The sequence below is a fragment of the Clupea harengus genome, chromosome 2, assembly GCF_900700415.2.
Source record: "Clupea harengus chromosome 2, Ch_v2.0.2, whole genome shotgun sequence".
NCBI classification, from domain to species: Eukaryota; Metazoa; Chordata; class Actinopteri; order Clupeiformes; family Clupeidae; genus Clupea; species Clupea harengus.
Genome location: NC_045153.1, coordinates 32,977,233 through 33,003,093, shown reverse-complemented (window position 1 = coordinate 33,003,093; position 25,861 = coordinate 32,977,233). Strand labels below are relative to the sequence as shown.

The 25,861-nt window shown below is 41.0% G+C and overlaps 1 protein-coding gene across 1 annotated transcript; it reads right to left on the bottom strand.

Moving 5' to 3' along the window:
* Positions 1-739: 739 nt before the first annotated feature.
* On the bottom strand, positions 740-25,861 carry LOC105896594 (DAB adaptor protein 2). The gene is made up of 5 exons (XM_012823366.3): positions 25,005-25,861; positions 17,835-18,467; positions 17,387-17,574; positions 17,153-17,249; positions 740-1,294 (listed from the first exon to the last, which is right to left on the bottom strand). The coding sequence occupies exons 2-4, from the start codon at positions 18,460-18,462 to the stop codon at positions 17,178-17,180; spliced, it is 888 nt and encodes a 295-aa protein (XP_012678820.2). The 5' UTR covers positions 18,463-18,467; positions 25,005-25,861; the 3' UTR covers positions 740-1,294; positions 17,153-17,177.

Below are 25,861 nucleotides of genomic sequence, written 5' to 3'. Positions count from 1 at the left end.
GTAATTTCTGGTATTATGAATATCATTAGTATAATGATATAAGCTCTACTGTGATGTTTAGTATAGCCTGTGTCACGTGGTGCTTAGTGTTAGGCACGGATTGGGTGTCTAAGCTCTGCCTTTTTTGGAGATTTACCTTTACGCACAGTAAACAGGTTTGAATCAGCTGGCGGGAGTAGAGGAACACTGTTTTTTGACCGTGGTCGTGGTGTTAAACCAGATTATGTTAACCCTACGTTACGAACATGATTAATATTGTAATTTGAACTTCACCCACGCATTCTAAACATCTGTCTACCCTCGCCAAAGTGGGTCCGAGCGAAATCGTGTTGGAGGCTGAAATATACGCATATTAAGCAACCAAGCTCTGCCCACTCACTCATGAATTTATCTGCCGTGTTTCTTTCTTTTTTGGGGGGGGGGGGGCTTTTTGCCGTTATTCAGAGAGTGAGGATTTGGACAGGAAATGAGATGGAGAGAAGAGGTGGGGAGTGGGATCGGGAAATGACAGCGGGTCGGATTAGAACCCGTGTCCCCGTTGGGCGTTCAAGCCCGTATATGGCTTGCGCCACAGTGCCCCCCTATCTGCCGTGTTTCTGATTCCCTCCCCTCCCTCTGTCCTCCCTTCCCTTCTGCCACCCCCTCCCCATTTTTCTATCTCTACCTCTCTACCCAGCATTCATTATATTTGCAACAATGGGCACATCAAAAACAATAAAAAGGAAACATAATCCACACATATGTGTAAACATTATCATTTTTATTGAGCAGTTTTGTATTTTGTAAAGATTATGATTGATGTGATGATTATGTTAACGATTATGTGACAATATATTATGTGATAAAATAGACATCTCCACATAAGAAATAAGAAGTGTAGTAAATATGAACAATAATCTTTAAAAAGTATATTTTATGTTAGTAGAAAGAAGTAGCTCAAGAAAATGAACAGGTACATTGAAATTATACTTGCTGATACTTGGAATAGGAAGATTTTCCTTACTTCGTAAAAAAAAAAGTCAAATCTGGAACACTTGTGTGTTTACTGGTACAAAATTAGGGAATTAACCTTTCCTCTGGTGCAAAAGGCAAAATCTAAGAGACATATATCATCCTGCAGCCCTCCAAATACTCCTGTGAATGCTCTTGTATTATATCATCAGAATAACTTGTGTGTATACGCTCGCCCAGATTCTTTGTTAGCATTTAACATATTGAATAACACATCCAAGGCAGTGATGGGGTTGTTGATCTGATGTCCAGCTTCAATCCAGATCTCTCAAATCAAGCAGAACTGTGATGAGGAAAGCAATGACACAAAGATGATTGTTAATCATCTGGAAAATAGCATAATCGCCTCAAGCATTGTCTGATTTCCTTGGGTTGCTGACATTCCTGAAACAATATATGTTCTTGGGACACACATGAAATAAATGAATCGGCTTTTAAGGTATCTCTCAGCTTGACTTGTTCAGAGTATTGCAAAAATGCTGACAAAACAATTTGTTCATGGTTAGCAGTGGACCTTGCTCGTACTACATGGGATTTATGTCAAACTGTCAGGTAGTGACAGATATAGTTATATTTTCCTCTCATTGTGGTTGCATTCCTCTAATTGGTTACATGTTAACAATTGCACAGTGTCTATGCTGAGGATGTGATACTTAGTTGACAAGTTGGTGATGAAAATGAAAACATTGATGGTCAGGGCTAACAAGCTAGATAGAAAAAAATAGACAGATAGATAGGGAGTGGGAGAAAAACGGAGAGAGCTGAAGAGAATGCTGCAGTGACAACTGACAATTCACAGAAATAGAATGTCATGAAGATTCCACCCTTAATTTCTATGGGAAATATTTTAAAGCATGAAGTATGCACATATAAAAATAACACAGCCTAAAGCATCTTTCACATATGGAAGCTGTAACATTGTTGGGTAAAAACAAGACAACAAAAAACATCTATTGTCATTCCCACTTTGCTGTTCATGGAAAATTCACAGCATGTAGTCATTCACAACCCATTTGAAACATTTGACATTATGCTCTGGTCGGAACATCCACTTATTCCCTCAATAGTCCACTGTTAAGTTTGAATTCTCAACTGCAATATTTATTTGCGATATAGTGCTCTGCAAAATTGTGGTTAGACACACCTAAATGTAGTGTACATCGATAGACTTTGACTGTCATGCACTGCTGCAGAAGGAGAGCCTTATAAATGCTACAGTGGAGCCAAATATACGGTGTACAAGCGTAACTTGTGTTTTTGTTGTTGTAGTTTCACATACAGGGTAACAAAATATATGACAGGATAGTTAACATTGGTAAGCTAATAGTTGCCCAATTTACCTAAGATGTGTCAAGTAAATACCCTGAAGGATATATTGATCTGAATTTTCAATTACAAGCTTCTTCTAGACCTAGTCAGTTTTAAACAAAGTGAATATGCTTTTATGAATAGTAGGGTAATGTTACTGTCCTTACATTTGTAGGAAGGTTTTCCGTATTCATGACTTGTTTACCCCTCAGTATATTTTCTTAGTTGCCAATTGTGGCAGTTATCTCATATCAAAAACATAACGTTATATCCATGTCTTGACATTGAATTATCAGTGCTATGAAATAACGTGTATTGCAACCAGTTTGAGAATATTAATAACAAAGCCTATGCTATATGAAATTAACTATGCCATTTCAATTTGATGTTTGTAGGTTGTAGATGTTTGAAGGTAAAACTAGATTTATTATTTTAGAATTGTCTTGAAGGAAATGGGCCTGGATGCAGTGGTCTCACCTGCCAGGGCTGGTCAAAAATGGGAAAACCTAAAAAACGTTCAGTTGTGCATGACAATGCAATGTAGAGTATTCTGCACTGCTGTGGCATTTTGCAGAGTGCTGCTTGGGTCTAGTGTTTAGTTGTGTGTAGTTTATTAATCAGGTGAAGTCCATAATTAGAGAGGGTGTCTTTTGTAAGTACAGGCTACTATATTTAACATATAGCGCTATTTGATGAAGTCGGCTCGCTAACACAACAGGTTAGATGCTTGTGTTAGCTGCTAGCTTATACAACTATTTACCCTTTGAGAGTACCTGCTGAGCATAATACTCAGACGCCTTGATCGTGCACAAGATTGTTTGATTGGAAACATTATTATTGAAATGACTTACGGAACTATATTTGAGATTTTTTTTAAAAAGACAGTATTCAACAATGTGTCACTTTTTTAAATGATTTGAGGATTTCATGGTACATGGCTATATGAAGTCCCAACTAGCCGCCTAAGCTAAGCACTATGCAGTTCTGTGGTCTGGGTCGGACCACCCTGCAAAAATTGTGAAAAAGCATTTACAGCACAACATTGGCAACTATATCGCCAACGTTAGGCAACAATTTTACCTTAAAATAACATCTTCAAAATTATTTTGGTGGTACACTGACTAATACGGAGAATGGCATCTGTGCCACAGCCACTGCACAGCTGGTGCACCTGGTATTGCACTTACTATGGGCTAGACCCGAGGGACCTGAATAAAGCTATCAAACATCCACACTACTCATTGCCAACATGCGAAGGAGTACGCTACTTCAGCGTACTCAAACATCCACACTACTCATTGCCAACAGGCAAAGGAGTACGCTACTTCAGCGTACTCAAACATCCACACTACTCATTGCCAACAGGCAAAGGAGTATGCTACTTCAGCGTACTCAAACATCCACACTACTCATTGCCAACAGGCAAAGGAGTATGCTACTTCAGCGTACTCAAACATCCACACTACTCATTGCCAACATGTGAAGGAGTATGCTACTTCAGCGTACTAGACAAAAAAATCTGGCTACTAAGATGGTGGGATGAAGCCCACTGTCTGCTTTGCTTTCTGAGATGAGGAACTCCTGGCATGGAACAATGAGAAATTTAGACAACATTGACATGGATTTACAGTCACCAAGACTTAAATTCTTGGCATCCAATTTTAAATTTTTCCACATAAATAGATTTGAATGTACAAAGTTCATCAGGCAAATTCTGTCATTTAGTAAGTAAACTGACCAACCAATATGTTTTCATTAAGGGAATCCCGTTATAGTCTGCAGAGGTGGGTCACACACAGCATGTAAGTTCTGATGTGGCATGATGTGGAGACCCACAAAATGAAACACACAGATGAAACATCAATGAATATTAATTTTAACCTTTTAATATGGTTTTATTCATTTCTTTTCAATATGCTTATTATTTATTTTTCTCATTCTTGTTTTTGCAGTTTTTTTCAAATGTTTTGTAAGTCGCTTTGGACAAAAAATTATAAATAAATAAAAATCAACTTCAGCCAGTGAAACACAATTAGCTAACCAGTGGTAAAAAAAAACAATAGGCTACAGATAAACTGCAGGAAGAAGTACATACAGATGTTAGTTACAATGACTGACGTCAATCGTTTTATGATGTATCCATGTATCCGGACGTTGATATTGTCACTATTAACATTGTAACCTCCAAACAACTAGTAGTACATGATTATTTCAAAGGCCTCTTGATAAAAAGATTGTTTTTTAACTACTGCTGTCAAAATTAACGTGATCGAAAGATTGAAATATTTAAATCAGAAAAACATTAATGCAATTAATGTAGCTGCCTGTTTTTTTCTTATTATTTCTGTTTGTGCATATGTAATGGTTAAAATATCTGGGGGCATCCAGCGTACACCTCACACAGAGCTTAGCTGAATGCACAAGCTTGCAAGTTTGTTGAGCACTTCAATTTACAATTAATCCAAGAAGTTTATTAAAAATAAACTTTATCCACTCAGCTCTTCTATGCTTTGAGCCTGGGGGTCGGTTTAGCGATGTGTGCTGGGCCCCGTTCGTCGTGAGGGCTGAAGCTAAGTTAATAAATTGTCCTTTTAGCCCGTTAACATTAGCGAGCTGATTGAGAACAGCAAATATCGGTTCGTCAACGGCTCATCCGCCTCCAAATCATGTGGTTAATTTCAACCAGGCTAAACTTATCAGGGCAATTGCGCGTGCACGTCCTACTTCAAAAGGCAGGAAAGGCATCACCAAAACAATGATTTTCTAACGGTATAATGGTTCTAAACTCAAAGAAAAAGGCTTCTTTTTTCTCCGCTGGCGAGCAGGAGATGAACATGAACGCTTATGAAGAATACAAGACCATAATCTTGGCAAAATTCAACACCGCCAGCGCTGTGAGAGCAAGGCAAGAGGCGGTGTGTTGGGATGTTTATCGATGATATCTATGTATGAAAACGTGACGGCAAGTGTGGACTGGTACAGAGGATACCGCTACCGGTTAGTAACTCCAAGGTTGCTAGTTTGATTCCCCTCACCTCCTACCTCGGTGTAGTTTTACATTTCCTTGTAAGTCGCTTTGAATAAAAGCGTCTGTTAAATGACTAAATGTAAATGTATTAATAACAAATGCAATAAATTGAAGCAGTGAAAATAAATTGTGTGTATTTCTCTCTATTCTTATCATGAGTCCACCTTAATCATTTTCTACAATAATGATATGCTATGGTGTACTAATAACACTGTCATATAATTATGAGTGCTTTGTTCTCCGCATCGCCGACACTACAAAAATGTACCACTCGCAAAAAAGCACAAGACAGTCAATGTTCGACTGTGGTGTTTGCAATAAATGACTCGAGAAGGTCTTGCAAATTAATTATTCCTTGTCGGCTGAATCGGTAGCGCTCATACAAGAACTCATCATGATGGAATAATGAATCTTGGCGATCGCAAAGAACTCTCTCCCTACGCTAATCTAACTATCTAATATGGCTCCTTGGTCATTGGGATCCCTCCTTTTTCCGGGGGTGTGGCAAGCTTATCCAGCTACACTTAAGTTAGCCTGCGCTGGAGCAGGTTAGTGCTAATTGATATGTTACTATGGTGATTTATCGAAAGTTGCTTCCACGAACCAAATAGAGGGGCGTTTTTTATCTTAGCCTGAAAATTTGCTCGCTAAACCGCTTAGCGAGCTACGACGAATACCCCCCTGGTCTAAGATGCCAACAACAAAGCAGTTCCTGTGCTTAACTCACTTCAATAACCCTAGTTTAGTTACTTCATGACCCCAAGTAGTCTGTGAGTGCCTCAGCCACAACCACTGGCTCACTTTTTATAACAAGTGATCTAAAATAGGCAGAAAATGTGAAACGAAAAATCTACGGCTGAACCAAATGAGAGCCAAATCATGTTTTGGCTGGAGCAGTCCATTAAACTACCATAGGCTGAATTATATAATAGGATAATGTTCCGATCAACTGATTTAGTTTCAAACATGTTTTTCAGTGAAGTCTTTGTTACACACTGCCCCATGCTCCAGGCACTCTTCGTCCAGGCACTCTTCGTCAATACATGGTTTGTGTAGCGGCAAATAACACAAAGTAACACTGTGATTAAAGGGTTTTATTGTTTTGTTTGCCGTGGTTTGGTTAGTTTAGCTAACGGAAGCTACGCAAGCTAACCAGCTAGCGAACCTGTTAGCTTATGCTAGCCACCTTCACACACAAACACGCGTGCACGGTTTTGCTGATCGTATCCAAGCTGTTATTGAATCGACTTCAACTTCAACATCAATTTAATACGTACGACCTCCTGTAAAGGTAAGTGCCATCTTATGCCATTTTATTACTTTGCAGTTAACTTAGTACTGTTGTTACATAGGCAAAGTGTATTGGGGCTAGCCTACTGTCATTAACTTATGAATGCCATTTGCCACGGTTGATTGACGGGACGTGAATTTATTTGTTTTATTATTGTATTATAACAGCAGGTCTGACTACTTAGTTAGAGTATACCTGAGGTGAACAGCCGTGACACGACTAGCTAGCAAACTGTCAGTGCGTAAAGTTACCTGAGGTAAATAGACATGACAGGACTGTGCACCTGAAACATATAGATGACATTTGCTATGTTTGATTCACGAAGATCCTTGGTTTGTTTTTGTCTGTTTTCACAGGTCTGAAGCAAATAACAGATCAAGCCTCAATGAACACAATGCCACAATGAATGACTTCAGCATACAGAAATCCTCCACCTGAAGACTGGCACCTATCTTCCTGCAATCATCTAAATGTTTTACATCGAAAAGAAGTTTGATTTGACTTTGAAGTCAAAATAAACGGATACACGGTCATAGCTCTCCTATGTTCTCAATGGAATATATCTTTTATTAATTCATATGTTGTTTGTCAGGTATATATACTCAGTGTTACTCAGGGGGGTATTCGTCGTAGCTCGCTAAACGGTTTAGCGAGCTAATTTTCAGGCTAAGATAAAAAACGCCCCTCTTTTTGGTTCGTGGAAGCAACTTTTGATAAATCACCATAGTTACATATCGATTAGCACTAACCTGCTCCAGGGCAGGCTAACTTAAGTGTAGCTGGATAAGCTTGCCACACCCCCGGAAAAAGGAGGGATCCCATTGACCAAGGACTGATATTAGAGTTAGATTAGCGGAGGGAGAGAGTTCTTTGCGATCGCCAAGATCCATTATTCTTGTATGAGCGCTACCGATTCAGCCGACAAGGAATCATTAATTTACAAGACCTTCTCGAGTCATTTATTGCAAACACCACAGTCGAACATTGACTGTCTTGCGCTTTTTTGCGAGTGGTACATTTTTGTAGTGTCGGTGATGCGGAGAACAAAGCACTCATAATTATATGTGTTATTAGTACAGCATAGCATATCATTATTGTAGAAAATGATTACGGTGGACTCATGATAAGAATAGAGAGAAATACAGCCAATTTATTTTCGCTGCTTCAATTTATTGCATTTGTTATTAATACATTTAGTCATTTAACAGACGCTTTTATTCAAAGCGACTTCCAAGGAAATGTAAAACTTCATTGAGGAAGGAGGTGAGGGGATTTGAACTAGCAACCATGCAGATTCAAATCGGTAGACGAAACCTCTGTACCAGCTGACACTTGCGGTCAGGGTTTCATATATAGATATCACCCTATAAACACCCCAACACACTTTGCTCTCACAGCGGTGGTGGTGTTGAATTTTGCCATGATTATGGTCTTGTATTCTTCATAAGCGTTCATGTTCATCTCCTACTCGCCAGCGGAGAAAAAAAGAGCCCTTTTCTTTGAGTTTAGAACAATTATACCGTTAGAAAATCATGGTTTTGGTAATCGACCTTTCCTGCCTTTTGAAGTAGGAAGTGCACGCGCAAATGCCATGATAACTTTAGCCTGCTTGAAATTAACCACATGATTAGGATGCGGGTCAGCCGTTAACGAACCGATATTTGCTGTTCTCAATCAGCTCGCTAATCTTAACGGGCTAAAAGGCCAATTGATTAACTTAGCTTCAACTCTACGACGAACGTACCCCAGGTAATGTCAGCCAAGTTACATGTAAACAGAGGTGGTAACATCAGTTTGAATACCAAAGAAAAAATGAATTTATACTTGAGAAAAGTATTTATGGCATATGTGTTGTAAACAAACCAAGTGTTTCAACATTCAGAGCTAATTGTTGGCCAATCGTTATATTCAGACTCACGTAAAAACACGTTAGTTACATTTTCTTAATCTACCGACCGATGTATTTATCGAGTGAATATCAGCTACAGCTGTATTTAAAATCAGGTTTGGTGAAAGGTAAGTCTCGCACAGTCGCTGGCCAGCAGCAGGTGAATTAGCTAAAACTTTATTTTTGTACAGCAACGGATGATCGGTTTTTATCGCTGTGTCGTTGATCACAAAAAAACGAGTGAAAAACTCAAGCATCGTGAGGGGAATCATCACGTCTCTGAATAGCTGGATCACTTAGCTATTAGCATGCTAAGAAGCTATTGTACAGTTTGCAATAGCTCCTGTATTACTCGATAGTCGTAATTAACTGTTTACGGGGTCCTGCCGGCAAATAAACGGCCAGCAACTACATTCTGACCAATGAAGTAGCGGAGTGTAATGCTCTGTAGACAAATGAGAAGTCGATACATCACAAACCCGACACGTTCTATGACATACCCTAGCAAGTTTGATAGCCTAGTAGACTTTTTACCCACATTTGCGCTCCAAAACAAATCTGGAATTTGCTCTGTAAATGAGAAACAAATATATGGGCACAGAGTAATTTAATTGGTGGTTGAGCACAAATGTCAACAACCTTTTGCAAAACCGAATCGTGGACTGTATCTTTACAGTCTTTCAGCATTAATCCTTGACTAAAATTACTAAAACTATAATAAACTTAAACTTAAGTTAAATAGAAATAAGTCCATGAACTAAAGAACTAAATTGACACTAATAAAACCACTTGTGAAACTAACTAAAAGTAAATGGAAATTCAATTTGAATACAAACATATTATCAAAATAGAAATTAATTTGAAAACTATTATAATTTTGGTGTACATATGGTTTGAAGTTTGAAATTTCAAGTTGAAAAAAGATGACTTGTACTTCTGAAGTCATGACGCCACGTTGTAGTCCACTTGTCACGTCAGCGCTGAACCCGGCTCCTGCCACGTGACCAGTGGACTTCAACATAAGCACCTCTGCTACATTGACAACCACCCGAATACGGATCACTCTCAGCTGTCTCCTTCCCAATCCCCTGATTGTCTGCACCTGCCTCAGTCACCTTCCCAATCACTTGAGTACTAATCACGTACACCTGTCACTTCTCACTCCCTTCACTTCCTCATCGGGCCTCGTATCATTCATGGATTATTCCCCTGACGATGACACACTCCGGATGATCGAACTCTGTTTCGACGCCAGCATTTTCCACGACTCCCAGGTCGTTCTGTATTCTAGTTTCCTCTCGTGCTCCTGCACCATTAGCTCCTGTGTTGCATTCCAGTCTCACATTTATTCCTAGTTTGCCCTTAGTTTTCTCGTCAAACTTCTGAGAGTTGCAGTTTTTGGACTATTATCTTTTGTGTGTTCTCGTTTAAACCCATTACAACTTCTGAGCTTTTCATCCTGTTTTGCGTTTGGGTTTTCCCCTGTCCCCTGGCTGTGGCTGATTCTGAATAAACTCCCACCTTCCGTAAGTCTCTGTGTTGTCTGGTGTCTGACACCACTAGACCTACAGAATGATGATGATAAGCTCTGTGGGGAAATAACATCGGGATTTTAAGTAACTGTACCCACCAAACTCTGTCAATAACAAAGTAGTCGGGAGGCACTGTGGCGCAACCAGTAGCCCCGACCACAATCGGGCTTGATGCCCATGGAGGACACAGGTTCGATTCCGGCCTGATGTCATTTCTCCTGTCCACTCCCCACCTCTTCTCCCTCTCATTTCCTGTCCCACTCTTCACTAAGACTATCAATTAAAGGCCAAAAAGCCCAAAAATAAATCTTAAAAAATAACAAAGTAGTCTATAATGCTCCTATTTTCTGAATTGAGGGGATCCTGTGATCTTCGATGCAATTCCTATGGTAAATTAAGATTAAGATGGGAGTTAAACAAAACTGTCTAGTCAGCGCATACTTCGGAGGCCCAGGGAGCTCAGGAGCATATTGAGATGTACCCACAAACTCTCAGATTGTCAGACTGATTCATTTAAAAATACATAATTTTAGAAAATGTAAGCAGCTATGAGTCAATTATCAAAAAATGTAAGCCTCTGTAAATGAAATGTTACATGAAATATTAAATGAAATCTATTCCTGGGTGAAACGGTGTACATTATAATAGAATTACTGGAGATGGAGGGTTGGAGATGATTACCAACACATTTCATGACAATCAGACAAATTACTTCTGAGGAGTTCATTTTCGTCATGCCATTTCAATATTCTGAAAACTAGAGGGAGTAAATTCGAAACTGAAGGGTATTGGTTGAATCGGTTCAGGAGCTCTCAAGGAATTACAGAGTAAATTCAGGAATACAACACAAACATTTTAACAATTCAATTCAATTAATTTCACCACGATGAGCATTTGTAATGATGAATGAAACGTCAATTTACATATAACACTGGCAATACACACTACCTGTACACTTTTCTTAGGGTCTTGTGATGCCATGTACAGTAATGTAAACAAAACATTCCACCATCACCGTCATAGATATCAATGGATAAAAAGTGATCTTACAGATACTGGCAATACTGGCAATGTTAGATCATATTTTAAATGCATTTTATCGCAATTGTGAGGTCATCACATCAGACCAGACCATCACTAGACACCACTGTCCTCCTTCTCGTCCAGCACCACTGCAGCTAAGAAGGCTTTTTACAATGACAACTGGTGCAACTGATGCTCAGAATCTATTCTCCATCTTCATAACTCTGATCTACCCTCCTCCTCCTCCCCAGGCTACCAACCTCAATGCTGATACCTTGGCCTCCTTTTTCACAGAGAAAGTGGCAGCCATCAGGAACCAATTCAACCAAGGGTACAACCGTCACTGGCTCATTGTTTCCTTCTTTCACCCCTCTCACTGAGAGTGAGGTCTCCAAACTCCTAACATATAGCCGTCCTACTACATGCCCGTTGGATCCTATCCCATCCAACATCCTTCAAGCCTTCCGTCTTACCGGCAATCCCAATTTGATATCTACAAATTCTAACAATTCCAGGGTCCTCTTTTCAACAATAGACAGCCTTATAAATCCTGCACCTAAAGTAGATGATAGTCTCTTTTCCACCTCCAATTGAGAGGAATTTGCAGCATTCTTCAGAGATAAGATAACGAACATTAGGAAGAATATTGCTCAATAAATTCCAAATGTCTTGTTTTCTGATCCCCTTCCACCAGGCTGTAACAGTATGAGCTTTTTTGCACTGGCTGATATAGAAATGCTGAGCAAAGTAGTGCCGTCTACATGCCCTCTTGATCCCCTTCCCACCAAATTTTTTAAGACCATCTTTGACTTGTCTAAGGACATTCTAGCCATTATTAACTGTTCCCTGCTTAAAGGTATTTTCCCATCTGAACTTAAAACTGCCCTGGTGAGACCCCTACTGAAGAAAAGCAATTTAGACTCTTCAGTTCTAAACAATTTTAGACCCATCTCCAACCTTCCCTTTCTAAGCAAAATCCTGGAAAAAATTGTCTTTAAACAGTTAAATAATTTTCTAGATGCTAACTGTGCATTTAACACCTTCCAATCTGGTTTTCGTTCCAATCATAGCACAGAAACGGCATTAGTCAAGGTTGTAAATGATCTCAGGATTAATGCTGACTCCAAAAAACTATCTGTCTTGGCCCTTCTGGATCTGAGCGCAGCCTTTGATACTGTTGATCACAATATCCTTATTGATAGACTTGAAAATTGGGTTGGCCTCACTGGTCCGGTCCTAAAACCTATCTAACTGGCCGGGAATACTTTATCGCCCTCGGAGACCACAGCTCAAAAAACATTTGTATTACCTGTGGGGTCCCTCAAGGATCCATTATAGGGCCCTTACTTTTCAGTCTATACATGCTACCCCTTGGTAGTGTAATTAGGAGGCACAACATTGACTATCATAGCTATGCAGATGACACCCAGTTCTATATTTCTGTAACACCCAACAACTACAGCTCTATTGATTGTTTGGTAAATTGCATTTCTGATATAAATGTATGGATGTCACAAAACTTTCTCCAGCTAAACCAAGATAAAACAGAGGTATTAGTCATTGGTGAAAAAAACGAAAGAGAGAAACTATCTGCACACTTAAAAACACTAGCACTCAACACCAAGCCAGAAACCTAGGCGTCATATTTGACTCAGATCTCAATTTTGAAACCCATATCAAAAATATAATTAAAACATCTTTTTATCACTTAAGACACATTGCTAAGGTGCAACCGTTTCTCGCTCAGGCTGACACTGAAAGACTGATGCACCCATTTATCACGAGCAGGCTAGACTACTGTAACTCGCTTTTGTCTGGTCTACCAAAAAAAGCCATTAGTCAACTACAAACAATACAGAATGCAGCAGCACGAGTCCTCACTAAAACAAGACGGCGAGCGCACATCACACCAGTATTAAAATCACTGCACTGGCTACCTGTTAGTTTTAGAATAGATTTCAAGGTTCTCTTACTAGTCTATAAATCACTCTATAGTCATGCACCTGAATATATAACAGACATGCTCTCAAGGTACACACCCAGTAGATCCCTGAGGTCCTCCGGCACTGAACTTCTAACAGTTCCAAAAGCCAGGACAAAGAGACATGGGGAAGCAGCTTTTAGTTTCTATGCCCCCAACCTTTGGAGCACTCTGCCAGAATACCTAAGAATAGCTGAAACGGTTGAAACCTTTAAACATGCACTTAAGACATACCTCTTTGATCTCGCTTATCACTCACTGTAAAATGTATTTAACATTACTTATCTGTGTCTCTTTACAAGTGTTTGTAACCCCCCCCCCCCCCATTCTGAGGGCAGCTTTCAAACAGGCACAGAGTTCCTGTCAAGGAACAATCTCCTTGATCCAAACCAGTCTGGGTTCAAAAGCGGTCACTCCACTGAAACAGCCCTGTTGTCTGTGACGGAGGCCTTAAAAACAGCAAGAGCAGCAGCTCAATCCTCGGTTCTCATCCTGCTTGACTTATCAGCCGCTTTTGACACAGTCAACCACCGTATCCTTCTGTCTATACTGTCATGTATGGGCATTTCTACCTCACTGGGCGCTTGTTCAACATGTCCAAACAAATCTAAACACATGCAATACCCCCCTAATCAACTAAACTGGGCTACAGACAGCGTATGTTGTACCGTGAAGGGGTGCGACAGATCCCGGGTACAGCATACGGCGCGTCCCGCGACTGTCACCAGAAAATTGGGCACTGTTGTGCACCCCTACAAAGCTTATGACTAAAATCTAAATAATATACTAAATAATATTCCCATACACCTAGCCAGGCAGCCTCTCTCTCTCTCTCTCTCTCTCTCCCTCTCCTTTCATATCACATTGCTAATGCTTATAATAATACTGATAAAATGGCCATATCGCCTACTGTAAATCTACTACCCAAAGGTATCTCCCTATCTGTTTCTGAAATAAATGTCTACTAGCAAAAATGTTCACTCTCCCTTATAGCATGTTCCAATTGGGTGGGTTACAATTATAGATCACACATTTCTTTGCAAGTGGCCAAACTTGCTAAATCGGCAGGGGTTCAAATACTTATTTTCCCCACTGTAGATGCAGGTCTCTTTTTATCCCAGGATCTCCAGTAAAGGCTGGGTCAAGACTAAAGACATTCCTCTTTAGTGCATCCTATAGCCATAAGTAATTGCGTCAACAAACCCATCACCTGCGGGCCAGCCAGTCAGCAAGCATAACTAGACATATCTGAACACACAAGAAAAAAATTAAAATAAAATATAAACGTATATCACTGGGCTACAGACAGCATATGTTGTACCCTGCAACCCTAACAAAGTTTACGACTAAAATCTCCATATGTACCAAACCAAACTAATTGCTAAATGCCAGCATAACTAAACAGAACTAATGCTAAACCAAACTAAATGCTAAATGCCAGCATAGCTAAACACATGCAATACCCCCCTAATCAACAAAACTGGGCTACAGACAGCGTATGTTGTACCGTGAAGGAGTGCGGAAGATCCCGGGTACAGCACACGGCGCGTTTTGCGACTGTCACCAGCCAACTAAATACTAAATAAAATCCCCATACACCCAGCCAGGCAGCCTCTCTCTCTCTCTCTCCCTCTCCCTCTCCTTTCTTATCACATTGCTAATGCCTATAATAACCCACTCACTCTGTTCTTTTTCTTTCTCTCCTAATCTAGACTATCTTCGCTATGGGACGCTGCTGTAATCTCTCCACCCGGTCTACCTGTAGAAACCCTCGGCCAATTGCACCCACCGCCACCGGACTGCCGTAGACTTACTCTACCCTATACCCTATGCTAACATTTATATACAATATATATTATTGCCACCACCAACATGTTTCTCTGTCCCTACCCCCCTTACCCCTGTAACAGTAACCCTAGTGTATAGTGTATACCCACTAAACTGGTTTGTATCATGTATTTACCACCGGATGTCTGTATATATATTATGTACATCTACCAAATGCAGGCTGTGCACAACACCCGGCCAGCCTCAAGCAGATGGGTCCCCCCTTATGTGCCATGGTTCTGCTTAAGATTCCTTCCTGACTAACAGGGAGTTTTTTCTTGCCCCTGTTGCCATTGTGCTTGCACTAAGGGGGTTCAGGCTCTGGGCTCTGTAAAGCGCCTTGAGACAATTGTATTGTTATGGAGCTATATAAATAAAATTGAATTGAATTGAATTGATTGGTGGTTCTGCTCCCACCTACTTAAATGCTCTTGTAAGGGCAAATGTTACCCCCAGGATGCTGTGCTCGTCTAATGAGCATTGTTTAGCACTGCCGTCTGTGCAGGTATGGCAATCTAGACTATTCTCATTCGAAGTTCCACGTTGGTGGAACGAGCCGCCTAGCACTACCAGAGCAGGGGCGTCCCCCTCTACCTTAAAAAAGCTCTTGAAGACCAAACTCTTCAGAGAGCACCTCCCTTCATCATAACTTGCACTTCTACTAGTATTTAACTTGCACTTACAGTAATTACATTCCTGCACTTTTTTTCTATTTCTTATCTAAAATAGTATTTATTGTTAAACTAGGTCTATTGCTCGTAGCTTGATTGTTCTCTCCCTTGTACGTCGCTTTGGATAAAAGCGTCTGCTAAATGACTAAATGTTATGCTAGCAGTCTAACAATTAGAGCAGGGGTAGTCAATTAGAAACCCAAAAGGTCCACCCGCCAAATTTCCCTTCAGTCCAGGGTCCGACACTTTTTTGTGGTTTAAACTTGGGCATAAAATGTGTGAAGGCCAGGCAGGGGGAAACTTATGTAAGTGTTCATTAGTGAGTGTGCTCCTGTATTTGTTTTTCACCATATTCATGGTTGAAAAGGCAGACTCACAACAGTATGTTGAGGTATGCACGCTCTTGTTGTGTGGCTGACTATTACACAGCATGTTGCTTGGTATGATTGCAGATGGTTTATTTTTCTGCCCCTTACCTCAGAGTTCTGTGGGTATTTTTGTTCGAAGTGTGCATGCTTTGTTTCATAGTGACGTTTCACATTACCACTTTTGACAAGGGCAAATTGTTGCAGATTAAACACATCGGTTTTGTGCTCCCCACAGGCAGCACAAATTAATACTTGTCAGTCCACTCTGTCTTAAATTAGCGATTTTTGGAATCAACTTTTCGTTTTTTGTCGGGTTTAAAGCACGCCATGATTTTCGTTTGCTGAGAAAAAGATACTTTTCACAAATCGATCTGCCCACGTTGTTGCCATTGACACACACAACCTGCGTGACCCACAGAGCTCATTGCCAACATTGAGTGAGTGAGTTGTCATAGTGATGTTGTTATTACAGCTCCTGATTGGACCTCTGCATTGGACACGGAAGATAGAAACCACATCAAGTAGGGACAAAATATATAGCGCGAAATCACGCACCAATGAAAACTCGCTTGGATCATGATTAAATTACAATGTTGATTTTGGCTTCGGTCCAAATTTGATTGCGTCTGGGTCCGGATCCAGACCGCGGTCCGCCTATTGAGTACCCCTGAATTAGAGGAATAGTGATGCATCGAGAAACGTTTTATCATTGAATCAAAACCCTTTGTTTTTTAATTGAATCGAATCATGAGGCCAGTGAAGAATGACAGAAACAACAGTAATAACAATAGTTATAATAAACAAGTGGTCTTATTAAGCACAACATTTCACAACAGAAGCATGACATTTTTCATTTAAAACCAGATTGTGTCACTTTGTATTTGAACAATATGTCAGATACCACGTTTGACACATGACAGTATTGCCTCTGTATTATCTTTCCACTCCTGTGATAGAGTTACCCAAGTTCCCATCTTGCCAAAAGTCAGGGGTATATTACTCAGGGAGAAAATGGTAGAATATGGAGATCTTCCATACAGATGGGACAAGAAATATCAAGAAACAATCAAATCTGAGTGGTCAGGTAGGAAGCACCTGTTGATTGGAAATGGAATCACCCGACTTTATGTTTTTCAAGGTACAAGAGCAACTCCAGTAAATGAAATTTAAGCATTAGTTCAACTCTCTTTCTCTCTCTCGGTGTATGCATGCACCCATACTCACAGTTACATCATTATGCTGATGCTTCTCAGCTGAAGAGATCCCCCAGGGGGTCTTCAAAGGGATTTGGCTTCTCTGATGTCTGGGTGACAAATGTGCTCTGTAATATGTTGGATAAGTTTCAAAGGTCATAAAACATTCTGAAATTATATCTTGTAAATATTTTAAAAGGCAGTGATCCTGAAATTCATATTTTGAAAGTAATCTTTTTTTTGGCCTTTTGTCCTAGACACATACCTCAGATGATACACCAAAAGGATCAGTACCAAAGGCATGGTTAAATTGATCTAATGCTGAGGTTGAACCCGGGTTGCAGTTTGGGAGTGGACTGGGGGTGAAAGACACTTCTACAATTCCAGGAGCTGAAACAAGAGCCGTGGTGGAGGATACTGGACTGACCTGCTGAGGAGCTACTTTGAATTGTTCTGGAGACAGGGAATATCAAAGCACAAACATTACTGCACTTCACTCAGACGACAAACAGATTTTAAACTCAATTTTAACATTGTATCATAATTTGCAGTGCAACATTGGTGATGGGGCTGATACATTTAAAAAAAAGCTTTTTTGAATAATCAGAACACCTTTATGAAATATAGTTTTCTGAAAGGAAGTGTAAGGCAATCTTGGGACCACATTGACCATGTATGAACAAGTGAAAAACCCAAAACAAGTGTTTTTTTACCGTTGACGTTTGATGAGATCTGACTGATGTCAAAGTCATCATGGTCTGCCACCTCTTGAAGTACACCTACTCTGTTGGTGAAGTATTGAGCAAATGCTTCGTCTCCATTGGCACTGATCTTAGGGGTGGAAACTTCTGTAGTTTTATCAGTTGGGGTGGAAGGAGGCTTAGCCATCTGGAAATCCTTGAACATCTCTTTTCCTGTCTTTTTCTCCTTCTCGCCAAATGGATCCAGAGTCATGAAGGCATTCTTCATCACTGGAGGTTCCTCTTTAACATGTGGCGGAGGAGGTAAACGTTTTGGGGGCATATAGATTGGCTGCTGCCCTCTTATCATGACCCCTATGCCTGGCAAGGCGCCTTGTTGAAAGTGATTGGCTATGGGGGTAGACTGAGGCCAGGCACCTGCGGACCCTGTGGGAGTAGCCTGGCTCCAGGACTGGGGTCCAGTTGAAGCTCCAAACAGGGGGGGCCCATGCGTCCCCCAAGGGGTGGGCATACCACCAAAGGCAGGGGTCGACTGTGCAGAAAATGGTACACCACCCTGGAAAGGCAATATAGAGGCACCTGCCTGTGGCCACAGGGAAGGGGCAATTTGAGGAACTGTAGGTGGGAGACCAAGGGACATTGAACCTATGTCAGAAAAGAAGAACATTGAACAAGAAAGGGTGTGAGTATTTGATCAGATGCTGGCAAAATTCTGCTGTTGTATTTTCAACCTATCAATTCAAATTGGGATCTTAGTAACAGCAAAGGCTTCACTGGTTAACAAACTGATATCAGAAAATGAAATTGACATACTTTGTCTGACTCAAACATGGTTAAAACCGGAAGAATGTCTAGCCTTGAATGAATATACCCCATCAAATCCATGCTAATAGTCATGTACTTCCCAAAACATACTGCGGAGGTGAAGTAGCAACAATTTACCAACCTACCAAGAACAACCTCCTTACTACCACACTAATCGTTCCTTCCACATTAAGAAGACTGATGGGTTAGAACTGAACTTACACCATACAATTGTGACGTACCGGCTCAAGGTACGCAACATAAATGGGGAGACCACGCACAATTTCAATAATAAGTGAATTTAATAAATAATATGAGTTTTAACACAGACTAGAAATAATGGAATAGTAAAGCAATGAACATTAAATACGTGTGGTGTAAGTCAGTGTAGAGGAATAACCCAAAATGTGGTGTGGATCAGTATAGGAGCAACAAACAAAAACACAACGGAAGCACAAAAGCCGCGAGGAGGAGAGAGAGACCGCCATGTTGGAATTGTAGCCCTTATATCCTCCAGCCAATCACGCGCACCTGAGCAGAGACAAGGACAAAACCAATATTCCCATCTGCCTGTGGGCGGGGTTAGCTGGGTCGTCACACAATGGACATCCTTCATTTTGTAATTTTGTTCAACGAAAGTAGAAGCAGCCTTTGTTCTTGTGGATGAAATGCTTTCAGTATTGAACCAAAGCTATTTCTTGCTCATCATACTTTAAAACAAAACTGTTGAGTAGACAAAATTAACATTTTGTGGCATGTAATTATTATATGGCAGTGCATTCTGCATTTTGTGCCACAAAAGTAAAATTTTAGCCTAGGTGGATTCAGGCTTTTGTCCACAAAATGAAAAGCATGGCATTCATTTTAGTACATGAGTCATCCATTTTGTTTTCTGTGCACAGAAGAATGTGCTCTTTTGAATATTTTGTGGACACAATGCTAATGTATTTGTGTTTTCATTCTGGTGTTACATGGTTTCGTGAAATAAATGAATGCTCTTTGAAGCACATAACGCATTCTTTATACGAAAAAAAGGCCTTACATTCGGTGTCCCATATGCACCAAGACAAATGGTATACTTTTCAACAAGTTGTTTAAACAGAACACATTTCACTCAGAACATTTTTTACTTGGTGTTGTGTTGTCATCTGCATGTGAAATTATTTCTTGTTTATGACTGACATGATTCTGTTTACTAACTTGTCTCTTTTCTCTACCCAGTAAATCCCCAGTATGGCTGTGACAACACAGTTCCTCATTATCATAACCTATAATTACATATACACATATGGGTAACCTGCCTGGATATGTCCACTCCCCTAGTCTAGAGTAAAAGGGGTAAACAACAACAACAACATTCTCGAACATTTTCTGAAGTTTCTTCTGAAATGTTTCTTACGGGCTTCGGAAAAACAACGTAAGCAAAAGACATCCGCCAAATTCATGCACGCTTGAAAATGTGGTCATACGCAGCAGAAGTGTTCTGGGCTGTGATCCCCCGGAAGAGTTTTCTTAAATTGAAAGCGCGTTCTCGTGCTCCTGAATTTGCATACATACACGCCCTGCCAGCTCCTTATAAGGGCACGCAACCGTAGTGACGTGTGCAGTCGGAATCGACCGAATCTACACGAAAGCAACTCGTAAACAAGTCATGTCAAAGCGGAAAGCGATCACCGTCGAGTAAACGCATATCTAACTGCAACTATATATGTCTATGACTTGAACGGTGCAGAGATGGACTGTTGCAGGATGTAGATGTGTCCATTCTATTCCACTATAGCTATATCAACGTGATTGAGTTTAGTGCTTATTTATTTATTCACTTACATTTGCAGTGTTCGTGTACATTACATTTAGTCATTTAGCAGACACTTTTGTCCAAAGCGACGTACAAGGGATAGAACAGTCAAGCTACGAGCAATAGAGACCTAGTGTAACAATAAATACTACTTTACATAAGAAATAGAAAAACGAAATAGGAAATAAAAACGAAGTGCAGGAATGTAACTGCTATAAGTGCAAGTTAAGCACTAGTCGAAGTGCCAGTTAGGAAGGGAGGTGCTCTCTGAAGAGTTGGGTAGAGGATCTGTAGAGTTGATGTGAACGCAATCACCAATGATTTCTCACACATTCATTAACACGGAGAGTTTTCTTAAATGCGATTCCTCAAAAAACCACAAGATGGTCCACGGGGCCATCTTGTGGTTTTTTAAGGAATCGCATTTGAGAAAACTCAGGCCGAGTTACGACTGCTATTTCGAGTTCGGAAAGTCTTCTGAAGTTCAGAGCAAATCCCAGATGAGAAAACTTTCATGAATGCCAAATGTTGTCCTAAATCCAATTCAGAAGAAATTCCTCTTAAATTCTTCTTAACTGCGTTCGAGAATGAGGCCCAATGTCCACTGTGGGATGCTGTTGCAGTTTTTGCACCTGATCCGCTTACAGAAACCCTGAGTGGAGTGCGAGTGGAGAAAGTTTAAGCAACGATTGACGCTTTACCTGCAAGCCCTCGGATGGGATACCAAACCAGATGCGCAGAAGACTGCACTACCTCAAGCTGTGGAGGTATTCAACACATTTGTGTTTGCTAGCGAGGATGACAATGAAAAGTCAGACAAAGTCGTGGAAAAGTTTGATGAACACTGTTCGCCAAAGAAGAACGAGACGTTCAAACGGTATGTGTTTCGCTCGCACACACAAGTGCAAGCAGACAGCTTTGATGCCTTTGTAACAGACTTGAAACTGAAAGCTGGAACGTGTAACTTTGGCCAACTTAAAGATTCGATGATACGTGATCAAATTGTCTTCGGAATTAATGACCAAAAAGTGAGAGAGAGGTTGCTACGAGAAACTGATCTTACTTTAGCTGGAGCTATGAAGATATGCCATGCTAGTGAATTAGCCCAGCAACATGCAAAGACGTTTGGTGAGTGTACAAAGGAAGACAGCGCAGCAGCGGCTGTGGCTACAGTGTCAGGGCGAACACAGAAGCATAAAACATATACAAAACAAAATATAAATAAACTAAATGACACAGAGAACTTTATGTGCAAATGATGTGGCTCCCTGCATGGACCTAAACAATGTCCAGCATATAGAAAAGTCTGTAACAAATGTAAAGGAAAAAAATCACTATGCAAAGTCGCTAGGATCAAGTCGGAGTACATTAAATATCTTCTACAACAGAGAGGATTTATTGCACTTTGGGAGAACATGCCATATTCCGATAGCGAGTGCCTTCCAACACTCGCATGGGATACCACTGGGAATAGACCAGACCAGACCATAGACCAGACCCCCACTGCCCAGTCTTTACGTCGCGAATGCCAGGTCTCTAGGAAACAAGATGGACAAGCTAAATTTGGATATATCGACCCGGTCAACAATACGAGACAGCTCCGTCATCATCATCACGGAAAGCTGGCTACACTTGGGGATCCCAGACGCAGCGGTGGAGCTGGCAGGCCGCTCACTTCATTGCAGCGATAGAACAGAGGTCTCTGGTAAGAGCCGTGGAGGCGGACTGTGTGTATTTTTTCTCCAGCTAAACAGTAGCAAAGCCGATCCCTTCTTGTTGGCACTCCACACCAGGTTCAGTCATCCTCCATAACTCATCTCACCTTCGACGGCCAGGTCATACCCCTCTTCTCCACAGTCACTAATCTCAGAGTTAGGTTTGACCCTCATCTGACCTTTAATGACCATATAAAACACCTGTGCAAAACTTGCTTTTATAATCTAAAAAACCTCCAAACTCCGCCCCACTTTAACCCTGTCAGATGCAGAGAAGCTCGTCCCCGCCTTTATCTCCTCAAGACTGGACTATTGTAATTCGCTTTTCTCTGGGATCACTGGCAAGAACATCCAAAAGCTGCAATACATCCAAAACAGCGCTGCCAGGATCCTGATGAGAGTATAACACCAATATTGCACTCACTACACTGGCTCCCTGTCTCTTTTCCGGATAGACTACAAAGTCCTAATACTCACCCATACCTACCTGCAAGAACTAATTACTCCCGAAACCTCCACCTGCACCCTCAGATCTGCAAGCAGCTCGCTCCTCCGCGTCCCCAACACCAAGCTCCGCACCATGGGCGACCGGGCCTTTTGCTCGGGAGCGCCACGCTTATGGAACAGCCTCCCTGACCACCTAAGAGCAACGCAGACACTGGACAGAGGCAGAGGGACCAGAATGCATTCCAGGAAGAGTGCTCAAAGAATGCGCAAACCAGCTCGCAGATGTCTTTACGGACATTATTAATATGTCTCTAGCCAAAGTGGCCATACCAACCTGTTTTAAAACAGCAATCATCATTCCAGTGCCCAAAAAAAGCAACATCAGGACTTTATACCACTATAGACCTGTGGTGCTCACTCCCATCATCGGCAAGTGCTTTGAGAGGCTGGCGGCGAAGCGTGTTAAGGCTGCCCTCCCTCGCTCCCTGGACCAGCATCCGTATGCTTACAGGGAAAACAGGTGCACTGAGGACGCTATCGTCACAGCCCTCCATACATCGCTGACACATCTGGACAAGAAGGAGACATATGTGAGACTCCTCTTCATAGATTGCAGCTCGGCGTTTAATACCATCGTCCCTAACCGGCTGATCACCAAACTCCTTGATCTGGGCCTCAGCTACAGCTTGTGTGAGTGGATTAAGGATTTCCTAACAAACCGCCCACAGACAGTGAGACTGGGTCCTCACCAATCCTCGAGCCTGTTCCTCAGCACTGGAGCTCCACAAGGCTGTGTTGAGTCCCCTGCTCTACTCCATCTACACATATGACTGCACCCGCACCCTCCATCATAAAGATCACCTCAGCGAGATGTCACCACGCATCAAAAGGTTGATGATGAAGCTACAACGCTATGATTTCGACTTGATCTACACATAGTGTTAGCTGATAGGGGTGGAAATCTCTTGGCACCTCACGATTCGATTCTGATTCAGAGGTCAACCATTCGATTCTAAACCGATTATCGATTCTAAACCGATTATTGATTATCAATTCTTAACCGATAAAATGATTATCGATGCATCTCGATTTTTAAAACATTTGAGTTTGCTACTCAGAGTCTCAAATCTGAGTTTGCTACTCAGAGGTTGCTAATCACTTCCTACTTTGTGTTTGATAATTATGTTTTTTTATTAGAGAAAACGCTTTTCCTTGTCACAATTATGACTTTCTTTGAACCAGGGGTGCAAACTCATCAGGGATGAAAAAGGTGACAACGATGCGAACCCCCTAGGAGGGTCCAGGGCTTACTCGCCGGGGAATATATTTTATATATAGGAACATTTTGCACATTTTAAAGTTCAATGCATCAATGTGGTGCACTTTGACAACAAAATTATGAGGCTAGATCTATGAAAAACTTTGTGCTGTTGTAAACAATTGTGTGCTCTGGTAACAGTTTCATCATAAACATTCCTGTGTTGAATGTTGCACGGGCACAGGCCAACCCAAGAAACGGGTAGAAAACGGGTCAGTGCTTCAGATTACATACACATAGGGACGTGCGGTCAGGGGAGGCAGAGCCCCCTCGCCCCCTCCCCCCCGCACACATATTCTGCTTATAACACTTAAATATGTGGAATTATCAGGGTAGATCACTAACCGCCGCCGCCACGCCCCTCCCCCCACGCACATATTCCGCCTGTAGCACTTGTCAGTGTAATTTCTTCGCTGAATATGGGTCTACATCAGTATATTTCAGGCAATGCGAATTGGCTATTCAGACTATTTAGATTGACATATTTTTCTTATTTTAGATATTTTTCACGATATTCAAGAGCAATTTGGAAATGTGTTGAAATATCAAAGCGAATTTATACAAATAAAAAAAGTCAATGGTGAACTGATCAACATAGGCTCATGTCGCGGATCCCCTGCAATGCCGTCACAGACCACCAGGGGGCCGCGGACCCCGGTTGAAAACCCCTGATATAAATCACTTCATGTCGCTAAGCCTATTATACAGTAAAATACATATCATGCATACATTTGATTTAAATAAACAAATATTTTACTACATTCCTTGTACTCTCATGTTATTATTGCTGAGGTCTTCTACAATATAATCAAAACTGCCACTTTTGCATCAATGTTTTTAGCTCGGTGAAATAAACAAACACATCAAGGCGGACTACCAAAAAGAGTCTAAAATCTATTCACATATTCACAGTCCCAAGAACTGAATAACACACGTGCATTCCAAGAACTGAATAAACCAGAGGGTAATTTGCAGAATTGGATGACTTTCCATCTATCTATACTTTTCTGTATACTTACCTTAGGCATATTATTATTTGGTGGTCTTGGTGCAATAACAACACATCAAAAGAAAAGTTGGACCTTGTACTTTTTTCTTACCGAGAGAACTAGTAGAGGTGGTGGTGCTGCTAAAAATGTCGGCTGGAAACGAAGAGTCCACCTGGGGTTGGGGCGTGTCCTTCTGGTCCTCAGATGTGAACAAGTCAGTTCCGAACTGGTCACTTGCTGGAAACTAGGGTAAAACAGAAATTGTGTTTTTTTTTTTTTTTAAAGATTTATTTTTGGGCTTTTTGTGCCTTTAATCGATAGTGCAGTTAAGAGTGGGACAGGAAAATGAGAGGGAGAAGAGCTGGGGAGTGGACAGGAGAAATGACATCGGGCCGGATTCGAACCCATGTCCTCCATGGGCGTCAAGCCCGAATGTGGTCGGGGCTACTGCTTGCGCCACAGTGCCCCCCATAAATTGTGTTTTTCAAACAAAGTTCACATTATATAGTAGCAAGTAAATGTTATTGATATGGTCTCATGTACAAAGTAACTAGGTGTAGGATGAAACCTAGACCTAAGTTTACCTGCCAGACACAAAAGGCTCTTACCATTCAGAGTGCTAAGGCTGAAAGAAGGAGACCTAGTGTCCTGCTATAATCCTCCTTCACACAAGTTAATACATAGCCTACGAGGGCTGAGCTCTGCGAACTGAAACTTTATTGTGTATAAAAAGATATAAAAAGTAGAACAATTATAAGAAAAGTGCAGTGTGGATGAATTTTACAAAATAGATAACATTATAGCATTAGCAATACAGCTAGCAATATAGTTGGTTCCATGTCCGAAATGTGAAGCAATCTGTGCGATATACCTTAACGCAGAGTGGAAAGCAGAGTTATCTATAATCATACCTGATAACAAAGATGTAAAGAAAATTAAAGTAACACTATGCAACAATTTGACACTTT

Bases quoted from the DNA above. Each gene is read 5' to 3' on its own strand.
- LOC105896594 (XM_012823366.3), bottom strand. From the start codon at position 18,462: ATGTCCCTTGGTCTCCCACCTACAGTTCCTCAAATTGCCCCTTCCCTG. The intron at 17,575-17,834 runs GTAAAAAAACAC...CCCTGTCTCCAG, and splicing joins GATCTCATCAAACGTCAACG to AACAATTCAAAGTAGCTCCT. The intron at 17,250-17,386 runs GTATGTGTCTAG...AACATATTACAG, and splicing joins CTTTTGGTGTATCATCTGAG to AGCACATTTGTCACCCAGAC.